This window comes from Falco punctatus (assembly GCF_963210335.1).
Source record: "Falco punctatus genome assembly, chromosome: 6".
NCBI lineage: Eukaryota > Metazoa > Chordata > Aves > Falconiformes > Falconidae > Falco > Falco punctatus.
In genome coordinates, this window is record NC_137585.1 from 44,405,380 (window position 1) to 44,424,033 (window position 18,654).

Sequence of the window (18,654 nt, forward strand, 5' to 3'; positions counted from 1 at the left end):
GGGAGGACTGACCTTCACACAGAGGGTGACCAGCCTTACCCTGCCAAAACAACATCCCTGGAGTCACCAGATCAGAGCTTGGGTGAGGGAGCAGGCAGGAAAACCAGGTCTTCCCTCAGTCTGAGCCACTCATGCAGGCTCGCTCACACCTCAGTCTAGCACTGCCTAGGTTCCAGAAGTCTCCTGTACCAAAGAGAAATAAGAGAAATACAAATCCGTGGGCTCCAGGGCCTGCGAGCCATCCTGCTCCTAAAGACTGGGAGAAAACGCTCAGGCAGCTAGAGTGCTCTGTAGGAAATCAATAGATACGGAAAATAAATCTAGAGCCCATAAAATTTATGGAAACTTTGAAAAACATTCACCCAGAGTAATTAGCATTCAGCATCCATGTTGATAGGAAATACAGGTAGGCAGTAAAAGGCAAATGACTAAAGATGAGGTAAAGAGATGAGCACAGAGAAGAATATCGTTGTTTTAAACATCCTCCAAGCGCTGTCTGTCTGCCTCATGAGTCTCCCTACCAACCCAGCAGAAATGAAGGAAACGCAGCCTCTGCCACCCACCTGCGGGTGAAGGGGAGGGCAGCCCCATGTTCCTGCCTAAGCCCAGACTAGATGCAAGGTTGACAGCTTCTGGGTGCTGGAGGGGGTGGTGCAGCCACCTTCTGATTTGCGCACACAAGACTGGGCAAAAACATCCACAATGGAAATGGGAATAAGATTTTTGGATTTTTTTTCCCAATCCACCATTTCCTACATTCAGAGATTTCTAACCAGGGTCCTATTATGCCCGTGATCCAGATGCAACCAGCAAAACAGACAGTTACCTGCTGCATCCCAGCCCAGGCTCTGGATGCAGCAGGTTATGGCCTTTCCCTGCACTCTGGACCTCATTGCCTGACTTCTCTTGAATATATTTCTAGCAGCTTTATAACAGCTGTAGCCACAGCAGTCTCCATTACTTACTGTAGTCTTGTAACACCTTGGAAGCCCCATCCCAATACAGGAACCCTTGGAATGGGGTACAGTAAAAACAGTGAGAAAAATAACTATAGGGAGCTTGCAGTTTCCACCATTTTGTGTAAAATGACAAGCAAAACTACCAGTGTCAATAGGAAATGTCCCTTTGCAGGAAAAAAAACCCCAAACAACTATTGTCAGGAATATGTGACCTTGAGGAATGCTGGCAATTTATTTGGAGTCTCAAGATTTTTACTACAGGTGGCAGTAAAAGATTAGTTAGCATGTTCTCAGAAAGGGCAGCATGTGATTTGTAATGATCCATCATGTTAATAAAAAATGAAACCCTGATTTTTGATCTAACAAGTACTTTTGTATCCATTATCTTGCTGAGGGTTGATCTCACTTTGAAATGTACCTCAATATAAGAACTAGAAATACATATATATTGCGATATAGAAATACTCTTTTGGCAGGAGGCTGATCATTATGCAGGATAATTCTAGCCCAAAGCCTGCTACGTGTCAGTGAAGGGGTAAGAGATATAATGGTGTGCTCATAACATGGAGAAGCTACCCTAAGAGCAGAACTACCTGCAAAGGCCAGGACCAGGTACAAGAGATGTAACTTTACATGTAAGCGTAAATAGTAGGAACCCATCTCTGAAGGTTGTAAGCAGCAATGTACTTTCTAATTAGGAAACCTCTTTCCTTTTAACATTCTGCTCTGGATTTGATCTTTGCAATTACTTATTATTGCTCCACTAATAATGCTTTACGCCAAGTTTGAAGGGGCCAGATCCACTGGTACAATGCTATGTCGAAGACTGACAATTTTACAGCCACAAATTTTTTTTTTAGAAAACATTACTGAGAGCCTGGTGCCAAGCGTTGCCCAGAAAATTCAGTTTTAGAACTGTAAAGTTCTATTTCCTATTGACCACAGACAGACGGAAGGCATGAGTTCTGAAACATACCCCCTCTGCCACTACGAATTGCTGCTGCTAACTGATTTGCTGCAATAATTTAACCAGTCCATGCTCCACTTTCTTCTTCTATAAAACTTGGATTATAGGACACTTTATCTTCCAGAAACATTTTGAAGTCTGACTGTAGAGCACTTGGAAATGCTTGGACAAGAAGCATTACCCAGCAGCAAGGTATTCTACATAATACAAAGCTTCAGAACAAACTGTATGAACTGGATAAGTTCAAAACGTTATGTCAACTGTAGCAGACTCAGAAAAATGCTGCCTTGCCTTGGCAGCTTGAAATCTACTCTCTCCTTGGGCTGTGTGGGTTCAGAGGCAGGGCTCTGCTTGGGGCCACTGCTCACAGGGAGGCAATCCCACACCTTTTTCACCATTGCTTTGTTAACAGCAACACCAACTCCAGCTAAAAAAAACAGTGTCAAGTGAACCCAGTGTATCGTAACAGGTTGCTGTGCCCCCCTCCATGCTACTACCAGCCTACCCAAAGCATGCCTGCTGGCTGCCGTGAGATTTTGGCTACCTGAAGATGCTCTCCCCTCCTCTTCCCCCAAGCTTGCTCTGTAGCAGGCTTAAGGCACCCTTTCACTCCGGGCATGAGACATTGGTGCTGATTTGTCCCTTTGCCAGGAGACCTGCTAGATGATGCTCAGTCACCTGCAGGACTCAGGAGATACTGCTGTCACCCGTTAACTTCTCCTGCAGAGGTCTGGCAGGAACCAGTGCTGCTGGCAGCATGCCTGGCCCTGCAAGACATTGCTGCTGGCAGCTGCTGGGGGGCACCCCAGGCTGCAGCACTGGCTCATGCATGCTCCCCAGGGAGAACCCAAACACACCATCACCCTGAGTGCAGCCACTTCCCTACGTGGCAGCCGTCGTTTGGACCTCTTTGAAATAAAATAAAAATGGGCCATTTCTCTTTAATTTTTTGTATTTGTTTTTCTCTAACTTCAGTTACGATTTAGTCCACTTTGAATGGGAACTTCTCTTAATGATCCTCAGCTAGACTCAAAAGCACCTTAGCTACACAATGGTAAAGTAATGAAAAATAAAACAAATGCAAGCAGAACTGACTTTCTGAAATAACAAAGCTTCCCACAGAACAAAAAACTATATATATAAAAAAATGCACTAATAGGGTGCATTACTACGTTAAGAATCAGAAAAGATCATTACATATATAATTTCTTCAATCATAATCAGAAAATGTGATATAAAATAGGACTGACAGCTGCATGAGGGAATTTGTATCACTTTATATTTTTCTGCAGTCTTCAGCCTGCGAAATGCTTTCCTAATACAGCACAAAAACAGGTATCGTCAGTGCATAGCAGTCTTCTTGCTGCAAGCTCAGACAGAGACTGCCAAGGTAAGTAGCATACTTCTTTTTCTTCTGTAAGTAGAACACTTTTTTTTCTTCTGTAATTACACCATTACATTTTCTCTAAAGGAGGATCGCAGCCTAAAAGTGGCTGTGATAAGAATCTATTACAGCTGTGACATTTGACCAAAACCAAACCAAAACAAAATAACACTCCAGTGCTCTGGCTCACACATTTGTTACGGAATTTTTGCCGTTGAACATGTACCAATTTTATATCAGGGTTGATAGCAGGTCATATTCTTGTTGAAAAACATTATAATTTCTGATTGCTAAAAAAAAATATGCCATTTCCTGTGTCACAGAAACGAAGACAGTCAGCCCCTCCAGAGAAGTCAACATCAAAACAGCCCCCCACCCACAACTCATATGCAGAAGTACTCAGATCAGAAAACTGTATCATGCTCGTCTATGCATGACACTTCTTGCAACTTCAGATGGAACAGATGGCATGATTAATTCCACTGTAACATAAATGTACCCCTCATTTTCACACTACATCACATTTCTAGTAACAACGCTGTATATAACATCTGAAAGTGTGGTAGGCACTTCACAGAAGTGGTTTTTTTCTCCTGTAAGTTGAATTTCATTCTGTAATACCTAATACACAGAAATTTGACTACTACTCATACTAATTCTTAAAAGTAAATTGCAGCAGATAGACTTACCCAGGGAAAAGCAATGAGTGAATTCTTTCCATTTCCAAGTCACTTGGAATAGGTATCTACTATAGGTGTCTACCCAAGAAGTCACTACCTTCTCCTGTTACTGAAATATTACTGTTCTCTTTCAAAGCTGCCTTCAGACCACGTGGCTCCCATCTTCCTAATATCTCCGAAGCCCAGTTCATCAAAGGAGAAAACCCTGCAGCGAAAGGTTCTTTCCACTTGGATGTGGTGGCATTACCACATTTTGTTGACCTTGGGCTCTCCGAGCCCTGGGAAAGGTAGACAGGCCAGCACTGGTCAAATGAGCTACCTTATTTCAGCTCCCAAGAAACCCAAACTGAGCATGGTCAATATATTTTTTTTAATAAACTTTCCAAGCCAAGCCAAGCCCACGGGTTTAGCTGACGTTATTCTGCAAGGCAGAAAGGAAGCTGAGCTGGGTAGGATTGATACCGGTGAGGACCATCAGAGCAGGGCCTCAAGCTAGCTAAGCTTCATCAAGAGGAAGACAAGTAAACTGCACGAAGTCATACGTGTCATATTCCCACTGACTCGTCCCACACAGAGGGCTGTTACGTTGCAAGCTGCCCCTTAGATCTCCTGATTTTTGTGAAGCGCCTCCCTGTGCTCCCTGGCGAGGCCCAGGCTGACCCTGCCCACCTGCCTCCCACCGCCATGCTGCGCTGTGCCGGCCGCACGGCAGCGCACGGAATGCGCTGAGCGTAGATGCAGTGATTCTCTTGCCCCACTCTCACCTCTCTCTCAGAAACCCAATACTCAGCAGACACGTGAAAACACAGACCTGAAATACACCGCTGCTGCTCATCCCACCCACAGCACTGCCCTGCCCTCTGTTCTCTTCCCTCGGTGCCCCCATCTCCTCCCCCGAGCCTTGACAAGCTCCACAGTTTAAATCCTGACTCCTACATGTCCACTACTGCCTGGCAAAGCCCTGTTCACCACCACCACCATCACCACACTGTGCATCAGACCCTCCTCTGCCAGCAGCTCCGGAGGGGCCAGAGCAACTGCCCGGTGCCAAAGCCACCACGCCATGCCAAAGCCAGGCTCTGTGCTCTGCCTGACACATGCAGGCTCTTCCCACGTCCTCTGCTGACTCCTTAGACCTGTAGGTCATCCCATTTCTCTCTCCAGCTTTCTATTTTTCAAAGCAATATTTTTAACTCATTCAGGTTGTAAATACATACAAGAAACAACCATATGGGTCAATTACAAGGTTGATGAATGTTAGCATAGCACGAAGAACAGAAACCCTTCTCGGGGGTTTCTACTCTTTGCACCAAAGCATAGTGTCTACATGCATTACAGCAGGGAAAGCAGCTCCTGACTAGGCAAAATAAAAACCCTGGGGTGGGAGAAGCACAGCTAGACCTTAAGCTCATATTGCTGCCAACTAATTTGTAATGTCTAATCATAGCAATTCAGAGACAACTCAGCTTCTGCGACCCAGACCATCTGGACTAGCACAGAGAGAAGGAAGTTACGTGTTTCAAATCCATCTCTCCAGTCATCACCCCCTGCCATCGTACCTGGATGACAGCAGATATAGAGCCGAATGCTGTCAGCACGATGCTAGAAACTGAAATTCATATGGCAGCACTTGACACATCTCGGGGGGGGGACAGAACTTGTGATGCTTCTAGCACTGGGGCTGTCTTTATTCAGAAGAACAGGTAGCCCAAACTGAAGGGACAGCATTAAACTATATTACACAAAAACAGTGAAACAGCCTGCAGCAAACATTACCCTTACAAGCAAACAGAGCGTTAAAATCCTACCTTCCAACCCTCGCTGGAAATCCCTGACCCCAGACACAGACTCCAGCGGCATGTAGTGGCCTGACAAACTTGGAGTCTCAGTTCTGGCGTAATTAATGTTCACTTCAGGAATTATGAGCATGGGCCTGAAGAAAGGCTAAATAAAACACAAAAACTCTGGGTGGTTATGTATCAGAATTACTGGAACTTTATTAAGATTGTCTTGGTTTACAAATTATTTTTTCCTGTTACAGAAAAAATGGATGTCAAAGATAGAAACGGCAATCTCCAATTACACCACGCAACATGAAACCAAGAAAAGCACTACTTTCTGCTTCCCAGCTGAATCCTCTGAAATTTAATAACGTCAGCACAGCACGAACAGAGCCAATGGAAGATTGTTGTGGTGATAACACAGTTATTGCTTCCAGCATGCCTTAAGTTTCTGAAGCTAACAGATTTCTGACTTGACTAGACTCTGTCAAGGAGTTCTGACCCCAGGATGTAGGAATAAACCGGAAGGGGGAAAGGAGCCATGCAACGTATCTATCACTCTTAAGACGCTCCTTTGCTTCAGCTAGGAGAAGGCTCTTGCCATCCCAGGAAGTTTTAATACAGCTTGTCATTTCCTAGAAAGTGGGACAAGGGAAAAAACCTATGTTGGTGAGGAGAATTCATTCACCAGAGAAGTCTAGAAGGGTTATTCCAAGACCATCCAAACTGCACTAATAAATGTCATTAAATTAAAATTGTGTAGCCATAGCTCCTGACAGTTATACCTCCCTACTTACTAAACTATAATATCACAAGATATTTTTTTTGCATTAATATTGAGCTTGTGGAGGCAGATCAGTAAAAGCATGTATTGTGTTGGCTCTCCTTTAGTTTCTAAAATGAGATAATGTCAGTTTCTTTGGAAAAGGTCGTAATTACATCTAACATTCAGTTAAACTACAGATGCTACAGAATACATAAAAAGAAAGAACAAATTGTGCAATTATGTCCTGCTTTATTGGGATTTTTTTTTACCTGAGGGTTTTCACCACCTTATTAACAGCAGATCTGTCATCATGCATTGTTTGCACGCATTACAGCCTTTAGAGTGCAAGTTTGCTCCACAGACTTCAGTGTTCCTTTTGCATTAAACCGTTCAGTACTTCACTGCTATCCCAGACCTGTGGCCCACATAGCAGAAGTGTGCCCCTGTTAATCACTTTATTTTTCCCTCTTTTTGAGGTACTGGACAAGTAGAACACTCTGAAATTGCTTGCCACAATATCCATGCAGGTTACTACCACAGAGGGAGGGTGCTCTCACCAGATTAGCCTTGGCTCATCCCTTGAGATTAAGCCACAGTCAACAGAGGCAGGGAAACTTCCCTCAAGCGACTGTGCCACTTCTCTCACCTTCTGTCCCCAGTCAGCAAGTCTCCCTCAGCAGAAAAATTAGCCTTTGGAATAACCGCTCAGTATCAGAAATTACTTCAGGGGGAACTGCAGAGAAGCCACACAGATGAGGGATATGCTGACGAATGTATGAGTGCCATTCCGACCGGTCACATTATTCACAGGGAAGCCAGCATTCGCCTCTGTTCCACAATCAAATTAGTCATGAGTTCAAGTGTTGCCCTTAACCCAGCTCCTCCCCAGCTCCACCCATGAAGATGTGGCGGCACATTTTATCTACTTGAGCTGGTTCACCTGTACATACAAGCTATGGTCTGGAGGCTGTGTATATGTATGTACTTACTTGGTTGAGCACCCTCCAGATGCAGTCTAGGCTGCTGCGGTATGCATTCCTGCTCTATCCCCTGTGCCTGGGGTGAGCAAGCTTTTGTCACAGCTTCCTGGGAACGGAGCAGCCACTCAGGCTCCATGCCACGTGGTGCACGTGTAAGGCAGGAAAGCAGAACAGAGTGGAGACAGGAGATCTGCTCCAGGGCCTCACACAAGCCGCGAACACTGAGCCACAACTTGGCATACACAGCTGTGCTCAGTCCCCCCAGCCCCAGGCTCTTGGAGCCAATGCTGGTAGGACAGAAAGACATTTCAAGCCCAGAGAAGTTACACCTGAAAAACTAAGCTCTGTGCTTTGCATGCTGGTGGAACGAAAGGGGTGTTTCACTCCTCTCTGTTTTTTGCCAAAATGACCTTAAGCCAGGCTTGTTCCATTCACCAGACAACTAAGTAGTCCCAGAGATTCAGTATTTCCTGGGGGCCAGCGCATCAACAAGGAGGACACCCCCAGGGGAAGGAACTATTCACACACAGATTCTTTGGTGAGACATTAGCTCAACAGGCTCTTCTGTGGTCTGGAGAGAAAGGCATCTCAGAAAGCATATGAAGCAGAAATTAACTTCCCAGCTTGAAGTGCCTTTCAGGCAGACCTCTCCATCTTTCTCCACGGTCTACACTGAGCCCCTAGGAAGATCGGCTGCAATAGCTAAACGTAGCTCTTTATGAATGCTCCCACAAGTCAGCGGTGGCTTGTGGATCTCACAACTCACCAACCACCTCAACTGATCTCACACACATTCACCACCTGGTTTCTCTCTACAACTCAGTTCAACCCTGAAAGAGGTTTCTATCTCACGAGCGAGTCCTTCATTAGCCTAACAAATAAAACAAGTGCTACTTCCAAGTCTTCCAGTTATGCCAACTGTCCAACTACACCGAATTTGTTGCCTGAACGCTGCCAGTGATGGAAGGATTTTAATTGAATGCAGGACACGCAGCAGCCTTGTGCAGGTATTGGGAATGGAGAAACTACTCTGAATTTAACCTGTGAAAAAACAGATTTGAAACAGTCATTATCACTGCCACCTCAGAAATGTGAAAGCTTTTCTTGCAGCTCCCCACAAGACTAAGAAACCGGAGCTTGTTCTTAGAGAGGTGGCTTCCCAACAGTTCATTTGTAGAATGATATATCCCCCATTTCAAAGTAGCTTTGCTGTGTGAAATGGGGCAAGGTAGTTTTCAACGACAGAACTGGTCTGTTAGAAAGGGCTACTTTATTTTTTTTTATTGTCAGTAATCATTCCTTTAACAGGTTAGAAAACAAAAATGACACTTCAATAATATTTCATAGTTAATACAGAACCGGTCGAAGCATGGTGTCATCTTCTCATCCAAATCCACAGCCGCCTTCCAAATTGCAGAGTTTAGGAATTACAGTGCACACTGGACTAAATTCTTTCACAATGTAAGGCACAACTACATGATCACAAGTAGTAAATACAAACACTGAAAATAGAACTTAAAAGAATCGAACTTCAATTAAAAAGAAACAAAACCAAAACACACTCATGCAAAAAAAACCAAAAAAACAAACCCAACCAAAAAAAAAACCCCAAACTATCTAAACCTACCAAGATGGTATGATCCAGTTTAAAAGAAGTACAGTACTCTGTAAGTAAAACTGCAACGTAAGTCTATTATAATACATTACCTCTAAATATTGTGTAGGAACTTAAAACTTTTTCCATTTAAATTTTATACAATTATACAGAAATTAAGCTGTATGAGCAGTATTCACATCTGCAATAATGAACTGATCATCAAAATTCAGAAAAGAGGCAAACGAGACAATGTAATTTGTGGCACACATCCATTACAGAACACCATTCATCAAGTTCAAATCACAAGTACTGAAGAAAAAAACATAACGACTAAATTAATGGTGAATGAGGCTATCTATAGCCAAACAACAAAGCTGCATACAAAATAGTTTTTACCCAGCAGACCATAATTATGAAAGCTTGTGGTTATTATTTATTTCCTGTCCAGCAGCTAGAGTTTGCAAGAGTTTACCATAACTTGAAACTATTGGATACTTTCAAACACATTAAAAAAAAAAACCGAACTACTGAATTTTTTTCCTTTTTGGTGACAAACTTTAGCAGTTTTGGCATTCACTAATTTTTACATACCGTGACAGTGAGTAAACCTTATTAAACTGAACTAATGTTTGCATTTCACACTGAGAGGTAGTTTAAATGAAATCTTATGTAACGGCATCAAATGGTGGGATTTTCAGATATATATTTTTTTTTTTGTGACTTTTTTCCTTTTCTTACAAAAGTGACAAATCCTATACAAGCAGCATTTTGGACACATTGCTATAAAAAGTTCTGGTATTTGCTAACCCAGCGAGACATTTTCAAACATCCCTTCTGTGCCAGGAATCAAGCTTTAGTGTGATACAGGGGAATACTTTGTCATAAAGCCAACAGCAGGAGCCTGGACCTGCCAGCACTGGCCTGTTGACATACAACGATGAACACTCTTTCCCATCCCTCTTTACCCAAAAAAGGCAGGAAATAAAGATCAATTTGGTTTTAGTTTAGATCATAGGGGGAGGAAAAATTGGAAAACATGCCTACCAGGCTTCTACTTTCATCGTAATGTTGATCCAAAAGGGTTAGCAGGGCTTCAGTAATCTTCCAATGAGCAGATACTCCTGTATCCGCTGCACAGTGAGTGCATAGTATGTGGTAAGCTACAGACAAAAGGCAGAGTTTATTACATTAGGCAGAGTTTATTACATTAACTAGTACCTATCCTCTTCATTACTGTGATCTTAAACGGCATCTAATGTTCTCTCTAGAGATGCAAACCTCTTTATCCAGCGCCCCGTAAAACAAAACAAAAAAACCCCACACCCCAAATTGAGTTTTTGTGGTGGGACTTTACTATCTGAATATTGCTGTTTTTGAAAAGTACACCATTCAGTGCTTTTGGAGATGCTGTGGTTGGACAATTTTAAACTTATCCTAGAAGGGATACTGACATCAAGACTTCAAAAAATAAGAATTGGACAACTGTCAAGACCCTTGAAAATACATGAAATTCACATTTTCTCATTTTATAATCTTAAAACGAATCTCTACAAAGATGACCTGTGCGTGACTACATGTTTTTTGTTTTTATGCGTGCTCTCAGATGATGATCGCATTTTTGGTACAAAGGAATTATGAGTGCAATTCTCCTTACATAGCAAGGGGGCAAATGTAATACAGTGAAAAGTCCAGCTGAAGATAAACCATTGTCCAGCTGAAGATAAGTCCATTGATTACAGCTAACACATGCAATGCAAATTATGCCATTCCACTTACTGTAGATTATATTCAGTTAGACAGCAAAAAGTGCGTAGTGCAAATGACAGTGTTGTTTCCTAGTCCTCCAAGAATATGAGAGTGGGAGGGGTAGTACTTGGAAGAGTAATTTATCGGTTTCAACATACTCAAACCATGATATCAATCTTCTTGGCAGTTTACAGTCTGTTCAAACTTAAGCTCCTGCAGTTTTCTGTCTGCCACTCAGTCATAAACTTTTATAGTATGCAACAAGTACTTGTTCCTTCTTTGCATTTAATTGATATTTAACAATCCAGAAATGCACTTGAGTTTTCCAGGTCCTTTCTTTAGGAATATCACTTCTCTTATCTAGCATTAGATGCTCAACTGTTCTTGCTTATGTAATAAAAACGCAGCAAGGTTACACTACTTCATGCTTCTCCTCCCAAATCTCTTCTGGCTTCACTCAAAAAGCTTTTCCAGTGAGGATTCACAAATAATCCCAATCAACCCAAAACCAACAAAAGTAGCTATTCATTGTTCTTGTGTACCTGGTGCTCCACACTCCATGGGAATTTGGTTACTTGACACCTTGCAAAAAACAGAGGAAAAAAACTCGCACTGTAACCTACAGCCTCAGAGTCTTGTGCCAGAGAGCGAAACCGGCTGAAAAACGAGATCCCTCTAAACCTCCTGCCTCTGCTGGAAACTGCAGCAGAAAATTCCTTTTGTGTCTTCAACTGCAGACAGCAACTTTTCCTACTGTGACTCATTAATTTTATCCTCTTTGTTCAACCTTTGCAGAAAGGGGATGATTACTGGAGGAATACACAGGGAGTAGAAATAAGTAACAGTGAAGTACAGCCAGCTAAAGACAAATGCCTGCCACCGACCTTCACAACACTACCTGCCTCCAGAGGGGCTGCAGAACCAAAGTATGAAGTATGTATTGCTGACACGGTGAATTTGGCATTTTGGAGGCAACAATACATGGGACTGTGGCTCTTTGACTGGGAAGAGAGGAGAAGTCTCCAGGAAGTTAAAGAACCTCTTCCCATCCTTAATACGACTATCCTCTACACTTTTCTGATTGCCTCTGTAGCTTGTCTCAGCCAGTCTCGTATTCTGCCCCCCCAGAAATTCTGAACATGGATGGAGTACCCTGCAGAGGGGACAGTTTCACAACCAAAGCTCACACTTCACTGTCCTGTTCCTGACGCCATGCTAATGCCTAGTAGTCAAAGACAGCTTGAGGATCCCACGCATCTATGGGTTCCAGCACCGGTTTTACCATCATTTCCACCTCTTCCTCTGTAATGGCCTCACCTCAGTGAATCACAGCAATCTGGTTCTTGCTAGAGGCTGTTAAAACACATCACTTTGCATCCTCTGGTTCCAAGGCTCTAGTCTCTTCTGCCATTTTATTTTATTTTTTTCCCCTCTGTTCCCGTGTTTGTGGTCTGAAAAATCAGTGCATTTCACTATTTTGTCTGGAATGCTTTAACTCAGAATGGTGAAAGTTACAGGCTTTTTACTAGGTTTTCCTATTTGTATTTTAAAGCAGTGCAACCCCCCCCCCCCCACTCCTACTGAACCATGCCCATCAAAACAGTCAAACTCTGCAAGCAGATTTATAAATACAAAGCTTTTCACCTTCCAGTTTCCCTTCTTACGTATCCCATAGGTCATTTTACTGAGCTTGAGCACAACTTTCAACCTGGCAGTAAGACCAAGAGCATTATAGGGTCTAGTACACCACCAGCTTGTGAACAAATACAGACTAGCACTAAGAATCATAAGCACAAAAGAAGTGTGAGATTTAGCAGTGGTGCCTTAGATTTACTCTAGTGAAAAGCTGTAGAAATCCTGACCTATTGCTGCAGACTCAAAGCTCAAGCATGAAAGCTTCTACCCCGCCAATGTTCCTCTGGATTTTAACAATGCTTCTTTCTACAAACGTGTATTTAAAAAGCATTTCCATCCCCTCAAAAAATTGGTCATATAAACTAGTCAGCAAAAAGCAGCCTTCAGAAACCAAGCTGGTTTTGCCCCTGAAACTGAGGAGCACCAGACCAAGCTCTGATCTGTGGTCAGGCAAGCACACGGATTCAGCAGCCAGCTGAGTGAGGTCACTCTACTTGTCTTCACACACAGGCAGCCCCAAAGGCTGAATTAAGAACAATCGTACTAGAGCTTCTAACACTTCACCTTTCCTACAGACCTCTCTCCTCAGCTTCCACATATTCCCATTCAAAAGCAAAATGCCTGAACACAGGTGAATCTTCTAATCCTTTTCCTAACTCACACTGAAAAATTTTCATTTCCTCTGCCTCATCCATTTAGTCATGGGAAGTTTCTCTCTCCCCTCTCAAAATCCCTTCTGCTCCATGTGGTTGTCCTTCCCCCGAGAGCAGCACGAGGCTTCATGCGGTACCCACAGTGCAGAGTGCATCTAGGCTGGAGCACAACTGTCACACCTCTACTCTTCCCACATTTCTCAAGTCATGTGTCAGTCAAAGAAAGACTCAAAAGCAAACTCTTCAGATTCTCTCAATAAGTAAGCAGAAAAACAGCATTTCCAGAGGCAGAGATTCCATTAGCATTTTCTACTCAAAAGACTCCTGGTCAACAGTTACACTGACAAGGAGAAACAGCGAGTCCAGAGGCTCTGTTTATATGGAAGCTTTGCAGCAATTGTTTCTTTTGAGCAAGCAACTCACAAGTTCACACCAGAACAGCAGGTCAGCATTTCATAGAAACCACAGCTGTATCCCAAACCGAGGAGAACCAGTTACATAATTACGCTGGCTTTTGGGAAATAAGAATTTAATCTTAAGAAAACTACTTGAGGAAGACTCCTCAAGGCTGCAAATGTAGAACTAGACAGGTAAGCTAAGAAGGGATATGAAACATACAGATCACTACTTCTGCAGTAGAGGGATTTAAGAATTTTTTTCACTTGAGAGTCAATCAGGAGTACACATTTTTCATAAAAGAAACTCTTCTTCATTCACATATAGAACTGTCAAGAGATAAAAGCAAATGACCTACTAAGCTTCCATCATCGTGACAGAATTTCATTCTTTAACTTGGGCAAGTAGAGGAATTCAGCACACAGTCCTTTTCTCTCAACAGCTGACAGAATTTAAGACACAGAATGGCTTGGGGTGTGGGGAATTTATTAGGGTTTTTAAGACAAGGAGTCCCTAACTATTAGAAGGCATAACCCCTGCTCAGAAGAAACAACCTTAACAGTTCTCCGAAACACCAGATACAAAGGGAAGAAAAGTTACAGATAGGCAGGAAAGAATGAACAGGTGTGAAAAAAAAAAAAAAGAGAAGTTTGGAGCCCACATGAAATCTAAAAGAAACCTCTGTTGCAACAGGAAAAAAAAATAGAAACAAAGATCTAAAGACATATATATTGGCCTCTTATTTAAATGAGTTCTTTGGCTTATAACTAAGCCAGTGGCAGGAGATTCACACCACCATTCTGAGCAGACTAAATCATGTAACTAACATAACATTTAATGGGGTAATGGGGATCCGATGGAGCAATGGAAAACTGAGCTTTGTTAGATGTAAGAGTTTGGCTTCTTCCACCAAAAGCTGAGGGAAAGGACAGAAGAAACGGTCAGATAAACTGCAGAAGTCTCAAAAGAGACTTTTTCTTAGTGGGGTACCTAGCATGGAAGGTCTGAATGTCCCTTAGAACCACAACGATCTCTCAGGACTTCCAGGGTATGGGCAGAGGGAGAGATGCACTACAGGCTACTACCAGTATAGTTTGTTTGCTTCTTAAAACCCACATATGAAGGTTCCTGGATATTAAAATCCATCAACTGAATATGAAAAAGTGAAATCAATCAATACAAGATGGAATAGTGCAATGCATCACGTAATATTCCTACAATGCCAGCTAAACTTCGTCTCATCATCTGTTCACACACTCTCTCTCTCAGACACACACACACAAACTACGGAATACAGTATGTGTAAAGATGTTCCAGTATCCAAGCGCTGTATTTGTATAAGGACTTGGGTGCTGATACTACAAGTTCTAAGTGGGCAAACAGAGCTGAGTTGGAGTCGAGTCCAGCCATTACCCTCACTGTGGAGTTCAAACTTCAGAGAGAAAAGTCCAAGAACCAGAGAGATAGAAGGAAAACAGAATCACAAGGGGTTATAAAGAACATCAGATATGCAATCAAATGCAACAATTAGTTATGCTTTTACAGCAATATTTGATACATAAAATCCTCACAAGTTTCTGCATCTTCCTTTTTCTTTGAAGGAAATGAATAAACTGCAATATCACATAAACACTGTTTCTCTTGAACAAAAAAATAAAAGATAAAAAAATACATTGTTACTCCTCTGTTTAAATTTTATTTACAAATAACTGGGTATTTCTAATCTAGACATAGAAGCTCTTTCCAGGATAAATGGCAATAAGCTATGGATGATCTGAGCCCATGTCTCACAAAAAATACAATAGTTTTTACTTGGTATCAATAAACATTTTAAAATATACTAAATTTTGCCAAGTGTTACAATCATCGTTCAAACAGAATAGTAGTCTGAGTGCTGAATGAAGTGCATCAACAGAAATCACAAATTTTAGTGTAGCATTTCTTTGTCACTCATGATAGCCAGTTATCCTTGCAAGTCATTAAAGCAAGTATCACAAACTCGGACAGGCTTCTTAGAAGAAGGAGTTAAGGCATTCTTTGCTGAGCACTCGGCACAAAAGATATTTCCACACTGTCTACAGTGATGCTGTGAAAGAGAAGAAACGTACATGCTGAACATCAATGACAAGGCATCGATAACTAATAGAGATCACTATCATGTCAACTCCCATGTTTCAGAAGTTATTTGAAATTATAAATAGCAGTTACAGAGCACACAGAAGGGCATGGGACTAAATTATTTCTAAAAAGTATAGGAGCAAAATACTCAGATGCACTTCACTGAGTTGGGAAACTATACCAGTTTCAGAAATTAAGTGGTTGAAGTTCATCCTCCTCTTGAACTTGTTCTGGTCACATGAAACATGTTCTTCTTACATGTAACTACCTGCTTTCACATTGAGAAGTATCCTTGATCAAAGCATCCAGCAGCCTTTGTGCAACTACCCAAAGAACATCACTGAAACAATGCAGGACAGGGAGAGCCACCTAATACCAAGTCAGGAAGCACTGCAAAATGAACTCCCGAATATTCCTCATCTGTTTCATTGCCAAGTCACTTGTTGGAGGGATGGTGTTGTGAAATCTGGATGAAGGGCAGACCCTGCCAATTGAGGGATGCTAACATCTTAGCTGAAGACACCTATTTTTACAAAGAAGGTCTGACTACAGACCTAAAACACATCCAGTTGTTTCTTCTGTTCCATGTCTAGTTAGTGTTTAGAAATATATATTCACAAAGCACCAGATCATGTTGATGCCTCGTATTTTCACAAATATCTAATTTCAACATTTTTGCATTCCTTTTATACCTGTAAATCCGGTTCAGGCTGGTTATAAATAAGTTTACTGTAAACACCCTTACAACAGTGAAATTTTTCTTGCTTGCTTGGGGAATTGAGCTATATTAACACTGTTTATAAACCGACGCTGTTAAAATGGCAAAAGCATTGTGAATAAAGTAAGTGCCACAAACTTTGTTTTGAACATTTAAGGCACTGCAAGCAATAAATGTATTCTGACATGTCCTGAGTATCACGGCACTATTAAGACCATTTTCTGAAGTTTGTATCCCATCTAAGAGTTTGAATACAACAGAAAAATAAAATCCCCACAGACACACAGTAAAACACACCTACCCTTCTCACTGTCACTGAAAAGCCTTTTCCACAAGCCATACAATTCTGCACCTCATTGTCTTCTGCCCACTTCCTGTTGAGAGCTTGGGTGTGTTTGATCTGTATTGAAGATATTAAAAAAGCAGAGTTTTTTAAAATGCATGTCTAATTCCTACTAATTTCCTCCATTTTCACTGCACACACTACCTAGTGCAGTATAAAAGCACCAATTCTGTGATGATAATGAGAGCTTGTATTTGTTCAGAGAGAAAAATCTTCCAAATTTCAAAACTCTAAGCAGATGTAAGAACCCCAGACAGCAATACAGCCCTCGTACACCACAAGCATAACATCTTAATCACTCTGGAAAGGTAACCCACCACCAGTCTGACACAAACTTGAATTTCTCCTAAGTTCCCACACAAAGAATCAACAGCTTTAATTGCTTCAAATCAAATTGTACCTGTAATGACTGGTTTTCTCGGCCAAGTTCCTGCATTGCAGCAGTAGTGTTGTCCAGCTTTTTCTTCATTTCTACAAGTTTGGCTTGGAGCTTTTCAATTTCTCCCTCACTTTTTATACACCTGAGGAAAAATATTAAATAGTGAGCTCAAAGCATACAAGGCAATGTACACTGCCTCCTTTGGGCGGGCTGTCATGTCTGAGAAGTTACTCTCATAAAATCCAGCCAAAGATATCCTTGCTGTGAAAAGTTCTTGGATGCCTTGACTGGAAAAATGTTTTGATGTAACAACCAGTTTAAGGTTATCCGGCATTGCTCCCAAGTATCTGTGGCTTATTAATACCTGGAGTTACTCCCAAAACCAGGGACAGTACTGAATGCAGTACATCAACGGCAAGCCCCGATAAGTACCCCTGGGCAACAGGACACTCTCACAAACCAGCTGCTGCAGATCAGGTCAGACAAAGGAGCAAGAAAGAAACCTTTCTCTTCAACAAGGACACCTACCGTCAGCTGAAATTCAGTTAACTATTGAAAGCCAAATCTCAAAGGGTGTTTTTCTGTCAAGTTGTAAACAGCTACTGGATGAGTTCAGCACAGTATGGCAAGGGACTGCTGAAGAAAGAGGATCTCACTTGAATTGATCCCATCCTTTTCCAAGGTCTACTGCTCAAGAAAACAACTCAGCAAGCTTGACAGTATCGAAAAAAGTTTTCCACTGCCTTCACCAAACATGTCAGGAAGTAAGGATGAAGACAGTTTCCTGTCCCACAGGTGTTTCTTCTACCCTTGCAATCGCTGCTTTCAGGTAACTCCTGCTGCCTGAAGGAAAGGCACTCTGCTTACCTAAGATTTAAATATATTGTACAGACAATAGCAGAACTGGAGAAAAGACGACTGTAGGTTTTCAGGAGGAAGAAAATGCCTCCTGTGTGAACCTTAGCCTATCTAATCCAATTACACATTCAATCTCGTAACATTGAGCAGTGGGCATACCTAGAAGTCCCTAAGCAAATTCTGTTATGGAGGCACTGAAGAGTCTCTTCCAGGCTTCTGGATGACTAGTGCATCTACTCTGACTAAGTCAAGGCAGTAGAGCCTCAGTGTGATGGAGAAGGATAGTTAACTCAGGTAAGAGAAGCTCTCTCTGACGGGCCTTGCAAAATTCATACAACAGATCAGATGAGAAGCCACAACCTACATACCTCAGAGTTCAGAGGAGCCTAGTGGATTTGGAAGGCTCTTTACAGATGGGCATAAATCTTCGAGCACAAGCACAGAGCTGTGGCTTTCGTGACAAGGTCCTGATAAACCTGACTGATTTTCTAAAAAAGTCACCCTGTCAAAGCCCTCAAAGAGCACAGCTTGTTTCCAACAACCCTTTGCTATGCTTTGGCAGGGACAACAGAAAGCTGCTCTCTGGAAACTGCACCCACAGCCCAGGCACTAGGAAAAAACATAGATTTAAATAAAGTATGCATAGAGAATCCTGAACCAACTGAAACAAGTTTTCACTGTGAGGCTATCCATT

At 42.1% G+C, this 18,654-nt stretch overlaps 2 protein-coding genes across 3 annotated transcripts in view; one reads left to right on the forward strand and one right to left on the reverse strand.

Annotated features, from left to right (window-relative positions):
- Positions 1–6,041, forward strand: part of PLEKHG7 (pleckstrin homology and RhoGEF domain containing G7) — a 45,028-nt gene extending 38,987 nt beyond the window's left edge. Inside the window, exons 17-18 of the mRNA XM_080393329.1 lie at positions 3,219–3,316; positions 5,438–6,041. Of these exons, the coding sequence (XP_080249455.1) occupies positions 3,219–3,316; positions 5,438–5,557 (218 nt within the window). The 3' untranslated portion in view covers positions 5,558–6,041. The remainder of the gene's footprint in view (positions 1–3,218; positions 3,317–5,437) is intronic.
- Positions 6,042–8,768: 2,727 nt separating this feature from the next.
- Positions 8,769–18,654, reverse strand: part of EEA1 (early endosome antigen 1) — an 85,635-nt gene continuing 75,749 nt past the window's right edge. For both annotated transcript variants that reach the window (XM_080393328.1, XM_080393327.1), the window contains 3 exons: positions 17,124–17,244; positions 16,682–16,780; positions 8,769–15,630 (listed from right to left, as the gene is read on the reverse strand). In XM_080393328.1, coding sequence (XP_080249454.1) covers positions 15,508–15,630; positions 16,682–16,780; positions 17,124–17,244 — 343 coding nt within the window. In that variant the 3' untranslated portion in view covers positions 8,769–15,507. The remainder of the gene's footprint in view (positions 15,631–16,681; positions 16,781–17,123; positions 17,245–18,654) is intronic.